The 19,749-nt window shown below is 39.5% G+C and overlaps 1 protein-coding gene across 3 annotated transcripts in view; it reads left to right on the plus strand.

Annotated features, from left to right (window-relative positions):
* The window catches only part of il1rapl2 (interleukin 1 receptor accessory protein-like 2), a 446,246-nt gene that overhangs the window by 70,614 nt on the left and 355,883 nt on the right, over window positions 1-19,749 (plus strand). For all 3 annotated transcript variants that reach the window (XM_087847635.1, XM_035910998.2, XM_006781884.2), the window contains exon 2: window positions 3,565-3,670. In XM_087847635.1, coding sequence (XP_087703761.1) covers window positions 3,586-3,670 — 85 coding nt within the window. In that variant the 5' untranslated portion in view covers window positions 3,565-3,585. The remainder of the gene's footprint in view (window positions 1-3,564; window positions 3,671-19,749) is intronic.

A 19,749-nucleotide genomic window follows, 5' to 3' on the forward strand; every position in this document is an offset into this window, starting at 1 on the left:
GATTCATAACGTGAATCATCACATCATCATAACGTGAATGATATGAATGCTTTTGATTAAAAAAAACACAAATTAGGATACAACTTTATTGTCATTACACATGTATAAATATGGGTAATGAAATACAGATTGCATCTCATCAGAAGTGCAAGAGCAGTAAGTGCAGTAGGAGCAGATAAGGAACAGATAAGGGTAGTATATAAGGTGAGAATAGTTATGAACAGATTATATACAAGTAAGTTGAGTATACAGATGTTTATATTGGTATACAGACAGCAAATATACAGATGTACTGATGTATACATATGTACAGATATACAGATATTCTATATTGCTGTACAGACGGGTAGATGTACAAATGTACTATGAACAAATATCAGATGTGCTGCACATATACAGATGTATCGACGTGTGGTAAACAGATCTACAGGGTGCTATGAATATATCTACAGTAGTGGAGGCGTAGCGCTTTGAACAGACTATAATAGTGAACAGTGTATGTTGTATTACAGAGACTATGCTATGTCAGTGTCCTTAACTATAGCAGTAACACGTATCAATCACTTTAAAATGTCACTGTGAACTTGAGAAGTTCTCTGTGCAAGGTCACCGTAGTTTTGGTTGTGCTGTGGACTCTAGCATGACCAAAGCATAATAGAACATATATCACGTAGTGGAAAAAATGAAAGAATTTAAAACATGCAGTGTAATTGGACACTAAAGTTTGAGCTGGGAAAAAAATAAAATGTTAAAATAAAGAACAAGTTTGCATTCGTACGGTGTGAGGAGAATTGGTGCTTTCATTATTTATTAGCACCACACTTTATATTTGCATAAATTTAAAATGTTCATTAAGTTTATTTTGGGCTTTTAAATAAATAACTGAATTTATTTAAAAGCAGTACATTGTTGGACTAGAAGTCAGACAACATGGTTACAGAAGCAGCCACTCTGACTTGTTCAGCACAGGTGCACCCAGTGTTCATAATAATGGTACCACTCCAATTAGCTGTTTCAGTAGCTTGGTACTGTTTGTGCTGGCTTATTGGAGCACTCCATATAACGTAGCCACCATTAGCATTATTAGATGCACCTGTGCTCTTCTTGGTGTGACAAATGTGTCAAAATGTTTGCTGTCAAAAACAATTATTGTATGTTGTTGTGTCATTTTTAGACCTTCTTCTTTTCTAAAGTCAAAAAACAAAATTATGCTAGAGAGACTTTGTAATATCATAATAACTCCTTTAAATAAAGTAGAGCTGAGGAATTTCTAATTTACACACACACACACAGACACACTTTTCATCTTATATGTATTCACTTGGATTTGTTCCCATGGTTTTAGAGCTCATATGATATGACACACACATATCAGCAATATTCACGTGTCTCCTCAGCAGCTGCTTCATTGTTCAGGTGATTTCAAGCTACAGTCATGATTCAGTTAATTCCAGCATCAAATAAATAAAAAGCACAACAGAATGAGTGCTGGTTTAGCTAATCTTCTATTTCAGTCTTACCCTCATTTACTCTGTATGTGGTAGGCACTGCAGTTTATGGGGAAAAAAAGAAATAAATAAATGTAAGAATTAAATATTGAAGTGATCTGAGCCCGTATTTAAATCTAAATCAGTCTCAGTATTTTGAAATTGATATTTTGATTGATTTTTCATCATTTTTCATCAATAGAACATTTCATGAAGAAATTCATTCATCCAGCTCACAGTCACAGGCTATGTCCACACGTACCCGGGTATTTTTGAAACGGCGATATTTTCTTCTCGAAGAGAATTCAATGAGTTACTTTAAGTCAGATTTGGAGAAAGAGCCTCTCAGAATGATCCCACTAAAAGAAGTTCACAAAGTCCAGGAGTGCAAGCAGAGTGACATTATGATGAGAGATAATCTATTTGAAGTTGTCACCACATCAAGGACATTTTACATTCAGCAGATTTTTCTATGCGTTTGCACCTTTCGTCCACATGTAAACGGCGTTTTGGTCACTGAAAACGCAGATTTTAAAAACTCCGGCCAGGGTGGATATTTTTGAAAACTCAATTTTTGCATTTACGTGTGGACAAGAAAAACGGAGAAAACGGAGAAAACAGAGAAAACGCAGCGTCAAAGGTGTGCGCATTTTTTGACGTCACACTGTGCGCCACGTTATTGTTTCGGTGAAATGAATTTCTACAATACTATTACTGTTAATTGTACTCTCTGCAGTGTTTAAATGTTTACATATACACACACAGTTACTGTCCCTCCACACATACGACTCGGTTCTGCTTCTATGCCCCAGCTTTGTTTACGTTTTCCCACCGAGGCTTCTAGACTTCTGATTGGCCAACATTTCTACACGGTTAGGAATATGACGCCACCTGTTGCTTTGGCATGTTCCTAGCAGCGTTTTCCTTCATTTCTGCCTTTACGTGTGGACGGGATTATTCACAACAACAGTTGCCTCTTCATATTGTAATGTAAAGACCTCACAATAATACAGAGAAAACTCTAACAACCAGACGAGCCCCTTTGAGCATGCACTTGGGGACAATGAAGGAAGAAACCTCTGGCAGAGCCAGGGCAGCCATCTGTTGATTGGTCCACACACGTCGTTTTACTTTAACCCTAAATACATTCAAAATGTTGTCATGTAGCCTATAGAAGAAAGAGTAGATTAGAAACAGCATTTCTTTTCACTGTTGCTCTCTATAGATGTGGCAGATAAATCTAAAAACACTATTTGGCTATTTACTGTTGTTTGAATCGACCTGTGACCAACATGCTTTTGATGATGATGGAATGGGAAACATTTTGAAAATCTAGAAATGTTTGTATTTTTGTAACTGGCCTTGCTGATTTCAATTCATTGTTGCGTGTGATTATGATCAAAACACCAGTATTATTGATGAGAAACATGCTGGCCTGCAGGTTACTAACCAGTAACCCAAACCTCAGCACGGTGCTCACTGCTTTGAGTCTTGTATGAACTTGTTCTGACGGCCTCTCTTCCTCACATTCCAAACAAATTAACGCTCCGAGTGTCAAGTGTCGTACAGCACACCAGGAGCAACATTTTGCAAAATTTGGTGTAAATTACTGTAAATTAGTATGATGCATTTAATTACTCTCCTCCCAAAATGTTGCACTTTGAAAATGCCCACCAATACATATGTCTCGAGGGCGGCTGCAGAAATACCTGCGTGCACGCTTTTAGACACTGCAACGCTTTGGTGAATCCCAGCAGTCTATTTCTAACCTCAAATTAGGATTTTGCACTTGTGCAGGCTGTTTGTAAAAACTACAGGCGTTTCTTATTTCCATACTCCATACTGTTTCCCACCTTGTCTTTCTCCATACTCCTGGTTGTGAACCAGAAATCAGTTTCAGTATGTCTCCTATCCTCCACGTGCATTTCAGGAACTGAGACATCCTACAGCATGACAGAGCACAGGACACAACACGTAACTTTGCAATTACACTGGGTGCTTGTTAGTGCCGGGTTTTAATGACAATGTTGCCTCCTGCGCTGTCTCTTACTCTTTCTCTCTGTCCTGTTTCCCAAAGGTGCCAGTGGAGAACAGAGAGATGAAGACTTTATCTCTCCTCTTCCTCCTCCTCCTCGCCTCAGGAGCCTGTGACGACGTCAAGTACATCTCCAAGAGGAACTCAGGTAGGATGAAGAGCCTCGGTGTTTGTTGTCTTGTGGCGTACTCTGCTTTCTTGAAAACGAGCCTTTCTCTCTTGAACATTCTCAGGCTTTTTATTTTTGGAGCTTATTGTTGCTTTGTTTTTCTTGCTTTGTTTCACTGCCAGCACTCTACAGTCTTCTCGCGATAATGCTAACTCTTGTCTTTTGTCATTATACTCCACCTCACTCTTATTCTCCTTTTTGCTGTCAAATATAGGGTGTCTCTCAATGTTCCCCAGCAATCTGCTCTGCTCTCGTCCTTTATGATGTATTGACATCTCTTAAGTTGATGCAACGGACACTCGCTCCCACAGCTTTTCCCCCTCATCCACAATCACCACCTCTGCCTTTCTTAGATAACGCTCCTCTCCAAACTCTATCTCAAAGCTCAGAATGGCTGTCTCTCCATTTCTATCCCTCTCCTTTTTCTGCTGAGGGGGTGTAATGATCAGCCTGTCTGACTGCTGCTGTCATTGTTGCTGCTGCTGTGCTCATTTGTGTATTGGCAGGCCCGGTGATGACAGATCTGCTGATAGTCTTTTATTCATAATCGATTTGTTGTGTCACGCTAATCGTCTTGACAGAAGGAGCTTGATTGGGATATTGATGTATGGCATCAATAGTTTTGTGTGATACTATTCGGTGATCTTGGTACAGTGCTTTGCAGAAGTCTTGAGTAATGCCCCATTTCTTTATATTTTGCTCCCAAGGAGCCAGACTCTCATCATTTTTAAAATGGAGCAAAAGTTCTCCAGGTTTTCTCAAAGTTTTTCTTAGACAGCATTTGTTACCATTTCTTTAGCTGAGTATAAAAGAAAAATGCCCAAAACTTGGCATATCTCACTTTCCAGTGTGTTCCTAAAAACAATTTCAGGAAACTGGACACGTTGAGGACAAACAAGTGGCAGGTCTTAAAACTATCTAAAGCAAATGAACAGTATCTGAAAGTAAAGAAAAAAATCCAGCAAATACCTGACCCCGATCCTGAAAGACATGCATCTGATCCTTCAACTGATCCATCTACTGTACACTAAAGCTTCATCAGACATGGCCTCAGTGGAAGACTGGCTGCCAAATGCCATTTTTAAGGAAGGAAAACAGGGAGAAAACGCCGAGTTATACCAGATTACACAGGAACTGGACTGAAAATCAGTCCTAACAAGTTTGAACATTTTGGTTCAAATTATCATCAATATTTACAGATGAGCTCAGGAGACAGTCAAAACAGCGAGTGTCTGCAGGCGTCTGCAAAATCCTATCAGCTGGTGGTGTTTGAGATTTTGTCATAACTGAATGCAAAAAAAGTAAGGTCAGATTTTGCATCCATAACATCTGGAAGAGCATCAATGATCCCAAAGTAAAATCACACCTGGACTGAAAAAGACACAGTTGAACACTATCAGTCATGGATTGGCCTCCCCAAAGCCTGGACCTTAAATGTATTGATACTGTGTGGGATCATCTTGAACAGAACAACAACAGCCAAAGAAGAGCTTTGAACGTCTGGAGAAATAATCCTGAAGCAGCCTGAGAGAGAAGAAAGCGGCCTGAGAAAGTTCAGACTGTGATGAAGAATAAAAGACTAACTAACTGTACAAACTCTGTTTTTGCCTTCCATACTATGTTTCTATTTATGTTTCCACGTTTCCTAGCAACATATAAAGAAATGAGGAGTAACTCAAGACTTTTGCAGTATTGTATGTGTGACCTAGAGGTGAGCTGTTTAGCATTTTGATTCACTTTCATGTTGCCTTCATACTTGAATGGAGCATTTCACCTACGGTGTTACGCTCAGGGAATCTTTCATTATAAATATTACCTACAGCATCTGTAATTTCATTCTCACACGCTCCTGCCAGATCCTGAAAGTGATAAAAACACAGAAAATTACCCAGCGATTTTTAGCAAGCTCAGGTCATCTAATTATAACAATCCAGTTAGAATTGATTCCCCTTTAATGTAATCCTGTCTCACTGTTTTGCTTGCTTATAAGTGAGCGTGTTGGTCCTGGTGCTTTAATCGAGGGGATACGAGGGCAAGCATAACAATACTTCAGAGATTCTTTGTAATTACACACACTCAGCATCTGAGAATTGCATTACAGCACTTCACCCAACCACTGTAAGAATAACACAATTGTGGTTTGTGTCTGCTTGCTATACTTGATGGAATATTGCAGGCAACACACTTTAAAGTGGCAATCATTTTCCTGGGAGACTTCATACCTGGTGGAGGACAGAACTGCATGGTGAAAGCATATGGTTTATGAGGCGCTGTTACACTACTATTATTACACACTGTGCACGCAACATTTACTTATTTAAACAAAAAAAATCATATGACTATCAAATAGCTATTTTTGCCTTGGTTGCATAGTTTAACATAATTAAGCTGAAATGAAATCTGGGTAGAAAGATGCAGGACATGACAAAACTTGCAGGGAAACCTCAACCCCACCCTTACCCACTTTCTTCATCCGAGGTTGACTTTCTCTAAAAGGAGCTCAAAGGTCGAGGTCACCCACAGAACAGACCCTGCAGCTGGCAGCCAGTCACTGAGAGTTAACCTGAAAAGATGCTTGCCAAAATGCTTTCCGGCCCACCCTGAGATCAGCATAAAGTGCTTCTTCCTGGATACAATTTTATGGAATAAAAAAATAATCAAAAACTTTTTGACAACAGCAACAAAAGAAATATCACAGTTTCTCAACGTTTGCTTCTTCGGGAGAATCAAACTTGGTGAAGATGTTTTTAAGACTATTTAAATTGTTTTCTCTCCACGTCTGTCTTTGGCACGCTCGCCCCTCAGCCTGCTGACTGTGTGTGGGTAGGTGAGTTGGTGGGAGTCTTTGTTTGGTGCTTGCCATGTATGTGAGCGTGTGCGCGCGAATAGACCACTTCTTGACATACCAAACTGTGACTGTGCGTGTGCTGTATATATCCAGGTTCTAAGCGTATGTGTGTACAAACTCCCCGAGTGTGCTTCAGTGTATCCTCTCTGGATGTGTGCTCTACTTCTGTGCATGTGTGTGAGTGGGAGAGGTGTGCACAGAGCAATTATGTGATCAGAGCAGAGCCAAGCGGACATTTATGTGGGCGAGCGCTACAGTTGGCCAAAGATAGTCTGTTAGATTTTGTTTCTCTTTTGTTGTGTGTGTGTGTGTATAACTGGACACCATATGGATGGGAACTACCGTTTCCTTGTATCAGTCTCTGCATTGCTCTGATGCAGCACCTGCTGCAGTTAGAAGAGACACAATGTGATTGAAGAAAGCTCTACATCAAGGTTGTTTTTATACAAATCAACACATTCATGTAAAAATGTCAGTGTGAGACTTTGTGATCCTTACACAGAAATCCTTGTCTAATTGTGCATAATGACAGGGCATTAAATCATCCTCATTATTCCCATGAATCAGCTGATGGTGCCGCTGATTCATCTCTACTCACTGACTTGGTAAATCTCACATAGGATGCACATTTAAACTGCACGTTGTTACTGCCTGCTCTGTTCTGATGGCTGATGTTCTCAGAGCTCATAAAAGCCAAATATAAATCACTACAGCTGGAAGTAACAATCATCGTTTGATTATATTGGTCCTGACTGAACTGCAGTTAAATCCTCATCTACAGAAGCTGACACCTGACTGCCACTCAGAGGTCAGGTGTCAGCTAGTATATGCATCATCAGCGCTCAAGGTGCTCAGGTTCGGTCCTTGGCTGAGAACGCTTCAGCGGGTCTGATATTTGCTGACAAGAAGATTTTTCACTCCAACATTATATAAATAGAAAAGTACAGGAGAGACTGATGGACATCTTTCTGCCCACCGAGAGAGCTCAAACACGTTGGCAACCATCCATATGGGCAACTCTTTGAATGGAAGCTGCATTTTAAAGAAAGATTATTACAATTTGGAGTAAATAAGCTGTAATATAATATGAGGAAAATGAGACTGAAATACAGAGAAGCTAAACAAGGAATCCTCATGTGAAGGGACAAACCTGACATACTTTGGCTCTACCAAGATTTAAAATGTCCTTTGTAACCTGTTACAGAGCCTGTTTAGGCTTGTTTTCACTGAGTCAGAACAGCAATTTCTAATTACAGCCACTTCTTTGGGTTATTGCACAGCTGAATGACAACGTTCGCCACGAAGGAGGTTGATTTGCAGTTTTTGGTAATAAGAAACTAAACCACTTTTTGGAGCTGAGTCAATGCAGGTTAGCGAATGTGAATCCATTACTAGCGGTAACTTCTATGGCTGTCAGCTGAGTGTATTTGATCTCTGTGCTTTTAAATGACCCGATTCATGAATATCGATGAGAACTATTCATCAAAGAAGATGCTGATCTGAATGAAAACTACTATAACAAACAGCTAAACAGAAAAACTGTCTGATTTTAGACAGACACTGAGACAACACCGCCACAATGCGGTCAAATAAAAATGACAACATTGCCGTCGGCAACATTGTTACAAGTATCTAATCATAAAATCACCAAAAAACAGTAATAATTTTGCACCACGAGACTGTTTACAAAACAGTTTAAGGAAGCTAAGTGAATATTGGAGGCAAAAAGGTAATTGTAGGGCTGCTCTTCACTTACTAACAGCTTGAGGTGTGCATGCAGATTCAAATCTTTCCTCGTAAGCTTTTCGGTAATCTTGTTTATTCTGCTGTACAGACTGTATGCACTTTGTGAAGCGGTGTACATTTAATATATCATCGGATGAAATATTTCAGCACTTTGCTCTGGCTCCTCAGTCATTTCAGTATTTGATCTTACAATTCAATCATTCCTTATTTATCTGAAAGGCTATGCTATGAAAATCTATAAATCTGATAAAAGTTCTGTCTACAGCTCTGTTCACTTTGAAAAGTTTGAATTAGCTGCACATCTTCAAAGCTCTGAATGACTGAATCTGGGGGATAAATGCACTCGCAAAGTTACCTAAAAAGATCTTACACAATTTCACATGTTAGAGTTAGACCCAAAAAATATTTTATGTATAGATTAAACTTTATAATTTATATATTTTTTTAAATTATAATGTCAAATCTAGTTTATATTAATTGGTAAGTCAGTCGTTTCAAGCTTTAATTATGTTACATGCGCAGTTATTACTTTTTCAGAGGTTTAATGTTTTGTTAATTCGATTTTTTTTCTAGATTTCATCTGACCACCTGAAATTAAAATTAAACGAGGTTCAAACTAAATTTGCCTGTGATGTCACATTCTATTAATAAGATAAGCACCTCGTGACTCAGAGATGGTTGGATCAAAACCTGACTATCTAAACAAGCTAACTACATACAGTATGTGATGCTATGTAGTTACTTATAGCACTTTTCATAGAGTCACAGCCAGTTTATCGTATACATCAGTGGAAATTAAACAATACAAAACCCTAAAAAGTAATGAGAACAAAAAGATTTGTATAAATACTTTTATAATTTGTAAGAATGAAAATAACAAAACTGTCAGGCTCAGGAGAGACTCGGAGGCAGACCGTCACGTAAGTTCACAAATTTATTACACACAGACACCAGGTGCGGATATATACAAGTGAGGGGGCACAGGAAGAGGGTCTCCGGGAAACACAGGCACGGGAAGGGGACGGCTAAGTACACAATCCTTCACTGAAGCTCAGGTAGCTCGGACTCCGGCTTTTGGCTCACCAAACGGCGGTCCTCAGGCTGGCGAGAATGAGTGTTACACAATAATCCAGCGAGGAAGCACTCTCAGCAGCTGCCTTAAGAAGTGGATGAGATGAGACGATTGTTTGCAGGTGTCCGAGCCAGGGGCTGGAGCCGTCATGACTCCGCCCCGGTAGAGCGCAGTGCGCGGGAGGGGAGAGAGAGATGCAGCACAACAAAAACAACTGTAGCCATACAGAGTCAGCTGAGAAGGCACAGGGTCATGACAAAAACAGAACAACAATGAACCAAATGCAAATGTAAGGATTTTATGATTTAATGCTCTAAGCACAGATGCATAGATGGATGGGTTCATGCATCCATGGATACATTAAATATTAGGAGTGTGTATAAAAATGTGGATAATTTCAGAATGAAAACCTGTGAAGTAAAGTTGAAAGTTCAAAATCAATCAAATATTGATTGTGGTGGTGAAATGAAGGAACTTTACAAATAAATGTGTCATCATCCAAAATCTTTAAAACTGTATGCTTTACGTTTTTTACCAGCTCACCTAAAACCTACGCTACCAGTGTTTTTGCATTTTAATACCTTCATTAGTAACACTTTGAGTGCTTTTTAAAAAAAAATATATATATTTAAGTCTCTACCTTTCTAAATGATCTGTTCCTTACTTTTACTCCTAAGCTCTTTCTCTGCTGGGCTCATTCTGGCAGAGCCTCAGGAGTACCGCATGCATGTATGATTCATTTTCATATTCAACTTTTCAGTGACCTTGCTTTTTCATCTACCTGCACTTTTATTTCTAAAAATACATATTCAGGTACAGGACAGCTTTCCTTTACACAGCAGACATGCTGAATTGTTAAGGGAAATATCAGAGTGCAGCTAATGATGTTGAAGTAACTGCATTTATACACAGGCAGAAGTGCTTCTTAGATTAGCCCATTTTGCTGAAAGTGCTAATGAGCTCGACAGTTGCTGCACAGGCATGACAATGCTGGAAACAATGCCTGGAAGTCATGAAGGCAGCTGCATAAACACACACGCAGTCACATGCACTGTTTTCATTCAAGCAGAATTTTGCACATAGCACGAGCCAAAACCACCTAACACACACACACAGCAGGAAAGTCTACACAATAACACACTCACACAATAACACACATTATGTGCTTTAATGTGTTAAGTTGAACGCTGATCATTAACATCCTCCTCTCTTCATCATCCACATCTTATTTTAGGAAAACCCCACCAAACCAAGGGTAAACTATTAACCCAGATGGCAAACAGAAATACGATTACAACTCTATACGTATTTTTATCCTACCTTTCTTATTTTGGAATTAGATGGAATGTATATGTCAAATCCAGGAAAGAAAAAAACCCTTGCTTATACTGTTTATGCCTTACACTCTATATTCTACATCCATTCTCATTTACAGTGGGGCAAAAAAGTATTTAGTCAGCCACCGATTGTGCAAGTTCCCCCACTTAAAATGATGACAGAGGTCAGTAATTTGCACCAGAGGTACACTTCAACTGTGAGAGACAGAATGTGAAAAAAAAATCCATGAATTCACATGGTAGGATTTGTAAAGAATTTATTCGTAAATCAGGGTGGAAAATAAGTATTTGGTCACCTCAAACAAGGAAAATCCCTGGCTCTCACAGACCTGTAACGTCTTCTGTAAGAAGCTTTTCTGTCCCCCACTCGTTACCTGTATAAATGGCACCTGTTTGACCTCATCATCTGTATAAAAGACACCTGTCCACAGCCTCAACCAGTCAGACTCCAAACTCCGCCATGGCCAAGACCAAAGAGCTTTCGAAGGACACCAGGAAAAGAATTGTAGACCTGCACCAGACTGGGAAGAGTGAATCTACAATAGGCAAGCAGCTTGGTGTGAAAAAATCAACTGTGGGAGCAATCATCAGAAAATGGAAGACATACAAGACCACTGATAATCTCCCTCGATCTGGGGCTCCACGCAAGATCTCATCCCGTGGGGTCAAAATGATCATGAGAACGGTGAGCAAAGATCCCAGAACCACACGGGGGGACCTGGTGAATGACCTGCAGAGAGCTGGGACCAAAGTAACAAAGGTCACCATCAGTAACACACTACAACGGCAGGGAATCAAATCCCGCAGTGCCAGACGTGTTCCGCTGCTGAAGCCAGTGCATGTCCAGGCCCGTCTGAAGTTTGCCAGAGAGCACATGGATGATACAGCAGAGGATTGGGAGAATGTCATGTGGTCAGATGAAACCAAAGTAGAACTTTTTGGTATAAACTCAACTCGTCGTGTTTGGAGGAAGAAGAATACTGAGTTGCATCCCAAGAACACCATACCTACTGTGAAGCATGGGGGTGGAAACATCATGCTATGGGGCTGTTTTTCTGCCAAGGGGACAGGACGACTGATCCGTGTTAAGGACAGAATGAATGGGGCCAAGTATCGTGAGATTTTGAGCCAAAACCTCCTTCCATCAGTGAGAACTTTGAAGACGAAACGAGGCTGGGTCTTCCAACATGACAATGATCCAAAACACACCGCCCGGGCAACAAAGGAGTGGCTCCGTAAGAAGCATTTGAAAGTCCTGGAGTGGCCTAGCCAGTCTCCAGACCTCAACCCCATAGAAAATCTGTGGCGGGAGTTGAAAGTCCGTGTTGCTCGGCGACAGCCCCAAAACATCACTGCTCTTGAGAAGATCTGCATGGAGGAATGGGCCAAAATACCAGCTACTGTGTGTGCAAACCTGGTAAAGACCTATAGTAAACGTTTGACCTCTGTTATTGCCAACAAAGGTTATGTTACAAAGTATTGAGTTGTATTTTTGTTATTGACCAAATACTTATTTTCCACCCTGATTTACGAATAAATTCTTTACAAATCCTACCATGTGAATTCATGGATTTTTTTTTCACATTCTGTCTCTCACAGTTGAAGTGTACCTCTGGTGCAAATTACTGACCTCTGTCATCATTTTAAGTGGGGGAACTTGCACAATCGGTGGCTGACTAAATACTTTTTTGCCCCACTGTACATGATACTCTTTAAAGACTCTTCATGGCTGGCCCCTTTATGAAGTGCAGATACAGATGTTTTGCAGTGTTGCAGTAAGTGAATGTTTGTTTGTGTGTGTAGAGGTGACTGAATGCCCTTATGTGCTTGCATGTGTGTGTGTGTGTGTGTGTGTGTATGTGCGCCTGATGCAGCTAAAAGCTGAGATCAAAGAGCGATTAGATCTCAGAATGGTCTAATCTCAAATCATCTTTCATGCATGCAAAGCAGAGCAAAGACATTTTAGATGTATGCTGGTGTGTGAGACAGATGGTGCTTACTTCACTTTGGTGTGTAACATATCTGCATTGTACAGATTCAAAACACATGCTGCCCTTTGCTCTGAGAGTGCACTGCAGCTGATTTTGCACTGGAAACATCTGAAGTTGAGCAGAGTTTTAACTTCTGCTGCAGACAATTTTTCCACAGTGAAATGTTGACGCACGTGATTTTCACACTTGGCTGTGATCGACTTTGCTGCACAATGAAGATGAATGTCAAACTCTGTAAAACAGCAACTTCTATGAAAAGAGACGTTGCCAGAAAAACAAAACGATACCACTTACTGATATTGTCCCATTTGCTTTATTAGCTCAAATGAATGGGTTTGTTTGTGGCAAATAAATCATTTATGGATGCTTTAAACATCTGCTGTGCAGTATTAAGAACTGGCTTTGGCTCGTCAGAAAAGTCCTCCTCTAGTGCGCCTATATTTAATAAAATAAAAAAAGTTCAGTGAGCTGTTGATGTGATTGTTGCTGTTTCAGTTCCAGCCAGTCACACAAATCCATTGGGCTTGTTTCAGGAATGGCACAAACCATTGGATGACATGAATGCCATCTAATAGCTTTCTTTGTTGTGAAGAGGCAGGCCACTATTATACAGCAGCTACTGTATGTGGAGCTCAGGAGTATGTGTGAGCTGGGGAAATGCTGCAGGGCCCACGAGGCACAGTAGGAGGTATCCAGCTCACGTGACATCACACCAGAGGTGTCAAACATAAGGCCTGGTGGCCAGAAAAAACCCACCAAAGACTCCAATTTGGCCCACTGGACAGCTCCTGAAAGTGTCCAGTGTTGGTGAAGGAAGGCATCAATTTTGGACTTTTAACTGTTTTCCTATTAACAGTGCAGCAGTCCTGAAAGAATTGCAGCTTTGTAATAAGTTGAATATGCAAGCGTAAATGAGTCTGTGGCTGCCTTCTTTTGTTCCATGCTTATAGACATTACAGCTGTCTTTATGTGACTTTATACCTAGATGAAGAAGATGGTGCGAGTTTACAGGCTTTAATCGATGTGTCTGTTCCCCAAACGTCTGACTGTGGTTGTCATCAGAAGCTGAATGATGCTAATGATATTACTGATTATTGTTATATGTGCGTGTGTGTGTGCGTGTGTGTGTAAGTGTGTGAGGAAGGGAGGCAGTCAATGTGAGATGGTGTGTTTGCTAAGATACGATGTGGCATTAGTGAAAAAAATAAATAAATTCAAAATAAATCTCTGTTCGGGGCCCTCTCACAGACCAAATCAGTTTTAACCTCCTAGGACCTGGCGTCATATGTGGACATCACAGTTTGGGATGTCTAGATGAAAATACTTAATTTTTCTCTACAAGGGCCTGATATCCACTTACGAGGACATTATACTGCCACCGCTCTATCAAAATTTAAAACCAATGTCCTCATACGTGGATCTCATTTGTCTCAGAAACAAAACTTAGGTAAAAAAAAAAAAAAATCTGGTAATTCTTTGTTTTTACATTCATCAGGTCTCAATCAACCCAAATAGCAAAGAAAATTTTAAAATGCATGCCATGAAAGAGTTCGGGTCTTAGGAGGTTAAGGCTAACTGGGAGCCAATGCAAAGGAAGCAGTGAAATGCGGTCTTGTGTGTGTGTGCCAGTTACAATGTGGAATAGAGATCGTCAATGGACTGTTCTGGGAAAGAGCTGTGAAGACATGCATAAACAATTTAGAAAATTTAGAAAGAACTCAGAAAGTTGTGGAGAGTGTAACATCCACATCACAGTGCCTGGTAGAAGCCTAATCTTCTCCTGTGTGGTTGTTTAAGAAGCACTGTGAATGTCATTGCCACTTGTGTAGGCAGAGAAAATTCAGATGACTTATTCACCACTCTGGAGAGTGCAGACAGACAAAGAGAACAGGAAATGGAGCAATATTCAACATTTATTACATATTCTCCTATAGAGCTGAAGAGAGCCAAAAACAATGCTGTTAGCTCGAGATGCAAATATGAGACGGGTAACAAAATATCGTGATATCATTGCTGTTTTAGCTTCATCTCAGTTAGCAGACAAATGAATGCGTTTCACTAATCATCTGAAATATTGACAGTGTCGACAACAGCAGGATAAAGGTTTAAAAGGCTGCATTTCAATGTTCAGACTTTCTCAGCTTCACATATTTTGGAATGATTAAATGAAAAGAAATAACATAACAGCTCGCTGCAAACATCTAATGAGGAGCAAAATGAACAGTAGCGGCTCATTTTCCACTGTGATCTGTCAGTGAAGGCCAGGTATTATAATATAGCAGAATATGTAGTAATTGTCTGTTTTTATAGAACGGTGCAACATCAGTTACCGTGTGCAGCCATGGCAAGCTGCAGCACAAAAGATACAGGTAATTACTGGTTGGCCAGTTTCCTTCCCTGACTTAAATGCCACATGCTCAGTTTATAAACTGTACATCTTGGGCATTCAGGATGCACCAGAAAGGGACTGAAATTCTATTGGTCAAACACCTTTGGGAGATGGATCCTGATGCTTTCTTCAGCATCAGTCAGCATCCTGTAAAAGCTAAAGAATTTGAAGCCTGGTTAAACCAAGACAGATGCAAACTTTAACGGAGACGAGGAAGATGGACTAAGCTACATATAAAGTGACTTGAAGTGCAAATCAAGTATTCTGAAGAGTCTGCAGGTTCTCATCTGGATATGAAACACTTTAAACAGTGACTGTGTAAGATTTGAGTGATATTTAAACTTGTAAGATCGGCTCTTACAATTTTCTAATTGGGCATGCAGTACTTTTTAATAATCACAGAGATTGGGATCTTTTTTTTAAATGTCAAATAACTCTTCAACCTAAATAAACATAAAGTGAAAAATATAAAATGTAAGGTTTATGTATTGAATTAATGAATAACTAAGGAAGTGTTTCCAAGTAAATTTCACTTGACCAGATTCCATCAAAAGTAACATTTTACATTATACTTACTGTATGTAACAAAACTATATGAAAAATTTACATGTAATTAAATTAGTTAAAGTTAACATTGGGCAGATTTTTATTTTATTTTATTTTTGTTGGAAGAATGCAAAACTGGCAACAAATACAAAGAAAAGAAAAAAATAGAAGTAACAGTTTCCTTTTCAATCATTATTCTTAATATAAAGTATAAATCATGGATGAAGTTCTATGCCATCATAAATATGAAGCAATATTTTTTAGTAAAATGCTACTGAAAAACTGAATGTATAGCAATCATCATTAAATTGTATATCTTATATTATACTCATATAAGATATATTATACTCATGTGGCAAATTACATGGAATATGCACATGTAATCAAATGACTTAAAATCAGTATTTTGGGTATAAATATCTTGTAAGTGTAAATCTGTTTGGTTAAATCAGTGGTTCCCAAACTTTTTTTGCCCCCCTTTGTTTTACAATAAATTTTTCTCGCCCTTGCCCAACCCCCCCCCCCCCCCCCCCATGCGCATATGCACGCACGCACGCACAAACACATCCTCCAACCACACGCACCCATATTTTGCTCCATTGCTGTTTATTTCACACCTCAAACATTTAGTAAACAATTAAGCAAATACAAGTAATCTGCAATAAATTACAGGTAGTAAGGAAATAAACTACTAACTCTTTTACGCTACGTCCGCACCTACACGGTTATTTTGAAAACGCAGCTGTTTTGTTCACACGTAAATGGCGTTTCGAATCACCAAAAACTGAGATTTTTTAAAAACTCCTTTTTTGCGTTTACGTGTGGACGAGGAATACAGAGTTTGTCACGCAACGTCAAAGGTATTTTTCACGCCACACTGTGCGCCACGTTATTGCTTGCATGAGATGAATTGCAGAATGGCAGATAGTCAGATTAACAGTATTTTGTCTCTATCTGCAGTATTTACACGCTTACATATAAACACGTAGTTACTGTCCCTCTATTTACAAAGGCAGAGGCGTCACGGTGTGATTATTTTACATGTAGTTGTTTTTTCCTGTGTAATAATATTCAACATTGCTGTCAATACATTTTTCAAAAATGTCTCTCTGTGCAAAATGGGTTTAAAAACATAAACAGCTGTGGGATCCTGTTTGTCCGGGATTTGAACCGGGGAACAAATCGTGGCAGGATCAGCCTGATATTATTTGTATCCCGCTGTAACTTTACTGTATAAAGAGCTAACATCTCCAAAATGTCAGCAGTAGTTAGTCATTACAACAAGTGTTTGTGAACTAAAAATCAAGAATGGCTTTTGTGTCATCGTGTGTGGCTTTTCTCTCTGTAGTGTCTCTGTCTACAGTCTACATTCATTTTAACTCAAATATATAACAATTAAGAACTGTACTTAACATCTGTCTCTGTTTCTAACATCTGTTTTGTTTCTCTGCCGTACTTGAATTCTAACTGAATCATATGTGTTTGACAACAGGTCTTCTTAGACCGGAGCAATATGATAACCAAATGTGTTCTGTCTTCCCACAATGGAGCTGGTGCTGTTTTCACACTGTTCCTGAACAAGGGCATGGGTTTTCTCTCAGGAGAAGCTTTCATGGCAAAGCCTGTCTGCCTGTGTGCTCTGGAGCACAGGAGAGGGAAAAGAGCTGCTTTGATTGGTGACTGACTCTAACCCCCTCCACATCCACACATAATGTGTTTCCAAACTTTTTTCCATTTGTATCAGAGGTATAAAAAGCCCAAAATATAACCAAAAGCCATCCCCACAGCCTGCTGTAACACTTCGTACCACTAAACTAGATGTCAAAACTTCTCTGGATATAACAGTAGTGGTTATATATACATAGCTAATTTAAGAAAAAATTAACATCTTGATACTGGTGAAAAACAAATGAAAATATTAAGACTCGTGGAAAGTACATTGACTAAGTGTTGGTACAATACTAAATACAATTCAATTAACTTTTATTTATACAGCGCCAAATCACAACAACAGTCGCCTCAAGGTGCTTTATATTGTAAGGTAGACCCTACAATAATACATACAGAGAAAAACCCAACAATCATATGACCCCCTATGAACAAGCACATTGACGACAATGAGAAGGAAAAACTCCCTTTTAACAGGAAGAAACCTCCAATAGAACCAGGCTCATGGAGGGGCGGGGCCATCTGCTGCAACTGGTAAATTATACTGTGCAGTCAATTATCAATCATAACATCCTAATCCAGAGATTCAGAAACTTTACATTTTTTCCCAGTCTTCCCAATTATACCTTAAGGATTTCTGTCATCTTTGTTGTTCTCTGTTTATTATATTTTATTCCAGCATAGTTGGTGTGGAGCACCCACAATTTTTTTGTACATGTACAATGTCAACATATAACAGCTATTTGATTCTATTTGATTCTATTCTATTCTATTCTTTCTTTGTCATTGTGTCACTGTCACAGTGAAAAACATGAGGTCCTCCTCATTGGTACAAAATCAGCACTATCCAAAATTGAAAGTTTTTCCTTAGTCATTGACAGTTCCTCTGTCAGCTCCTGCTCACAGGTTAAGATTCTGGGTATTATCCTCGGTAGTACTCTATCCTTCCATTCCCAATTTAATAATATTTCCAGGTCAGCATATTTCTATCTCTATCTCCTATTTCCATCTACATAACTTCAACCACCTTCCCCCTCACTCCCCATGCCACTGCTATCCTTGTTCATAGCCTTGTTACTTCTCAATGGATTATTGTAACTTCCTCCTCTTTGGTCTTCTTCACAAATCCCTTCTTCCCTTCTCAAGCTTCAGCTGGTCCAGGATTCAGCTGCCCCTATGATACTTTCTACAGGCCACATCACTCCTGTTTTGCAACAGCTTCACTGACTCCCAGTTAAATTCCGAATTAACTTCAACACCATCTATGACCTCGTCCCCCCACATCTGTCTGATATCAGAAATACTGATTCACTGTCACTTTTCAAATCTAAGCTCATGATCACATTTGCACTAATTACAACTTTTTTGTTCTCTTTTACTTGTTTTTTGTTCATTTATTATACAAATATTATCATTATTGTCTGATTGGCTTCTTTAGGTCATTTAGTAACTGATAAGTAAAATTGTGAAAATAAAGTTCAGTTAGAATGATGAGAGCCTTTGTGGCTTTTCTCCCCACCCGACCCCACTGCATCACCCGTATCTTCACCATGTCTTTGTTGTGCTCCAAGGTCATATTAAAGATTCATCCATTCGCTGGATCTGCAGTCAAATATTGATAAAGGCTGACACCACTTTGACTCTGTACACCTAAGGGTTCCCATTCTGCATGCACACCTATATTTGTGCACACACACAGACACACATGGCCTTGAATGTACTTATAGGGCACACAAATAGCAAAATGACTGCTACTGAAACAGGAGAGGCTAGTGTGATACCCCAACCTTTGCTGAATATATCATACATTAACACCCATTTTGCCCATTTCCTGCATCATAAAATGCTTTCATTTAGACCTTATCCACATTGGCTAAACACTTGAGGATAATGTCACATTATAATGTAGGCAGAAATACAAACAAACAGCCAGACAATAGCACCAACATGAGCAATGGCTCAAACACATTATCGAACAACTTGATAACACTGACCTGACACAAGTTTAAAGGCTGTTCTTAGAATCATTTTCAAGCAAAAAGCGTAATCCTTGCAAATCAACAAAATCCTCAAATTGAAGGCACCAGAAATGAAGTGTAATGATGCTACACTAATTTTAGCAATAGTGCATATTGCTAAAACACTATATTGTACTTGTATTGAGGTGTTCTGCTACCACATCTGCAGTTGAATTCAGCATATTTTTATTCTATAAGTCTTTCTTAAGAGTGAAGTGCCCAGTCCAGGTCAGGGACCAGTTCCTGCCCCAAGTGCAGGAGTTTAAGTATCTCGTGGTCATGAGTGATGGGAGAGGGAGATCAATAGACGGATTGGTACTGCTGCTGCAGTGAAACCAGCACTGTACTGGTCCGTTGTGGTCAAGAGAGAGCTGAGTGTAAAAGCGAAGCTCTCAATTTCCCGGTTGAGCAATGTTCCTACCCTCACCTATGGTCACAAGGTT

Source organism: Neolamprologus brichardi, chromosome 2, assembly GCF_056152115.1.
Source record: "Neolamprologus brichardi isolate AB-2024 chromosome 2, ASM5615211v1, whole genome shotgun sequence".
Classification (NCBI taxonomy): Eukaryota; Metazoa; Chordata; class Actinopteri; order Cichliformes; family Cichlidae; genus Neolamprologus; species Neolamprologus brichardi.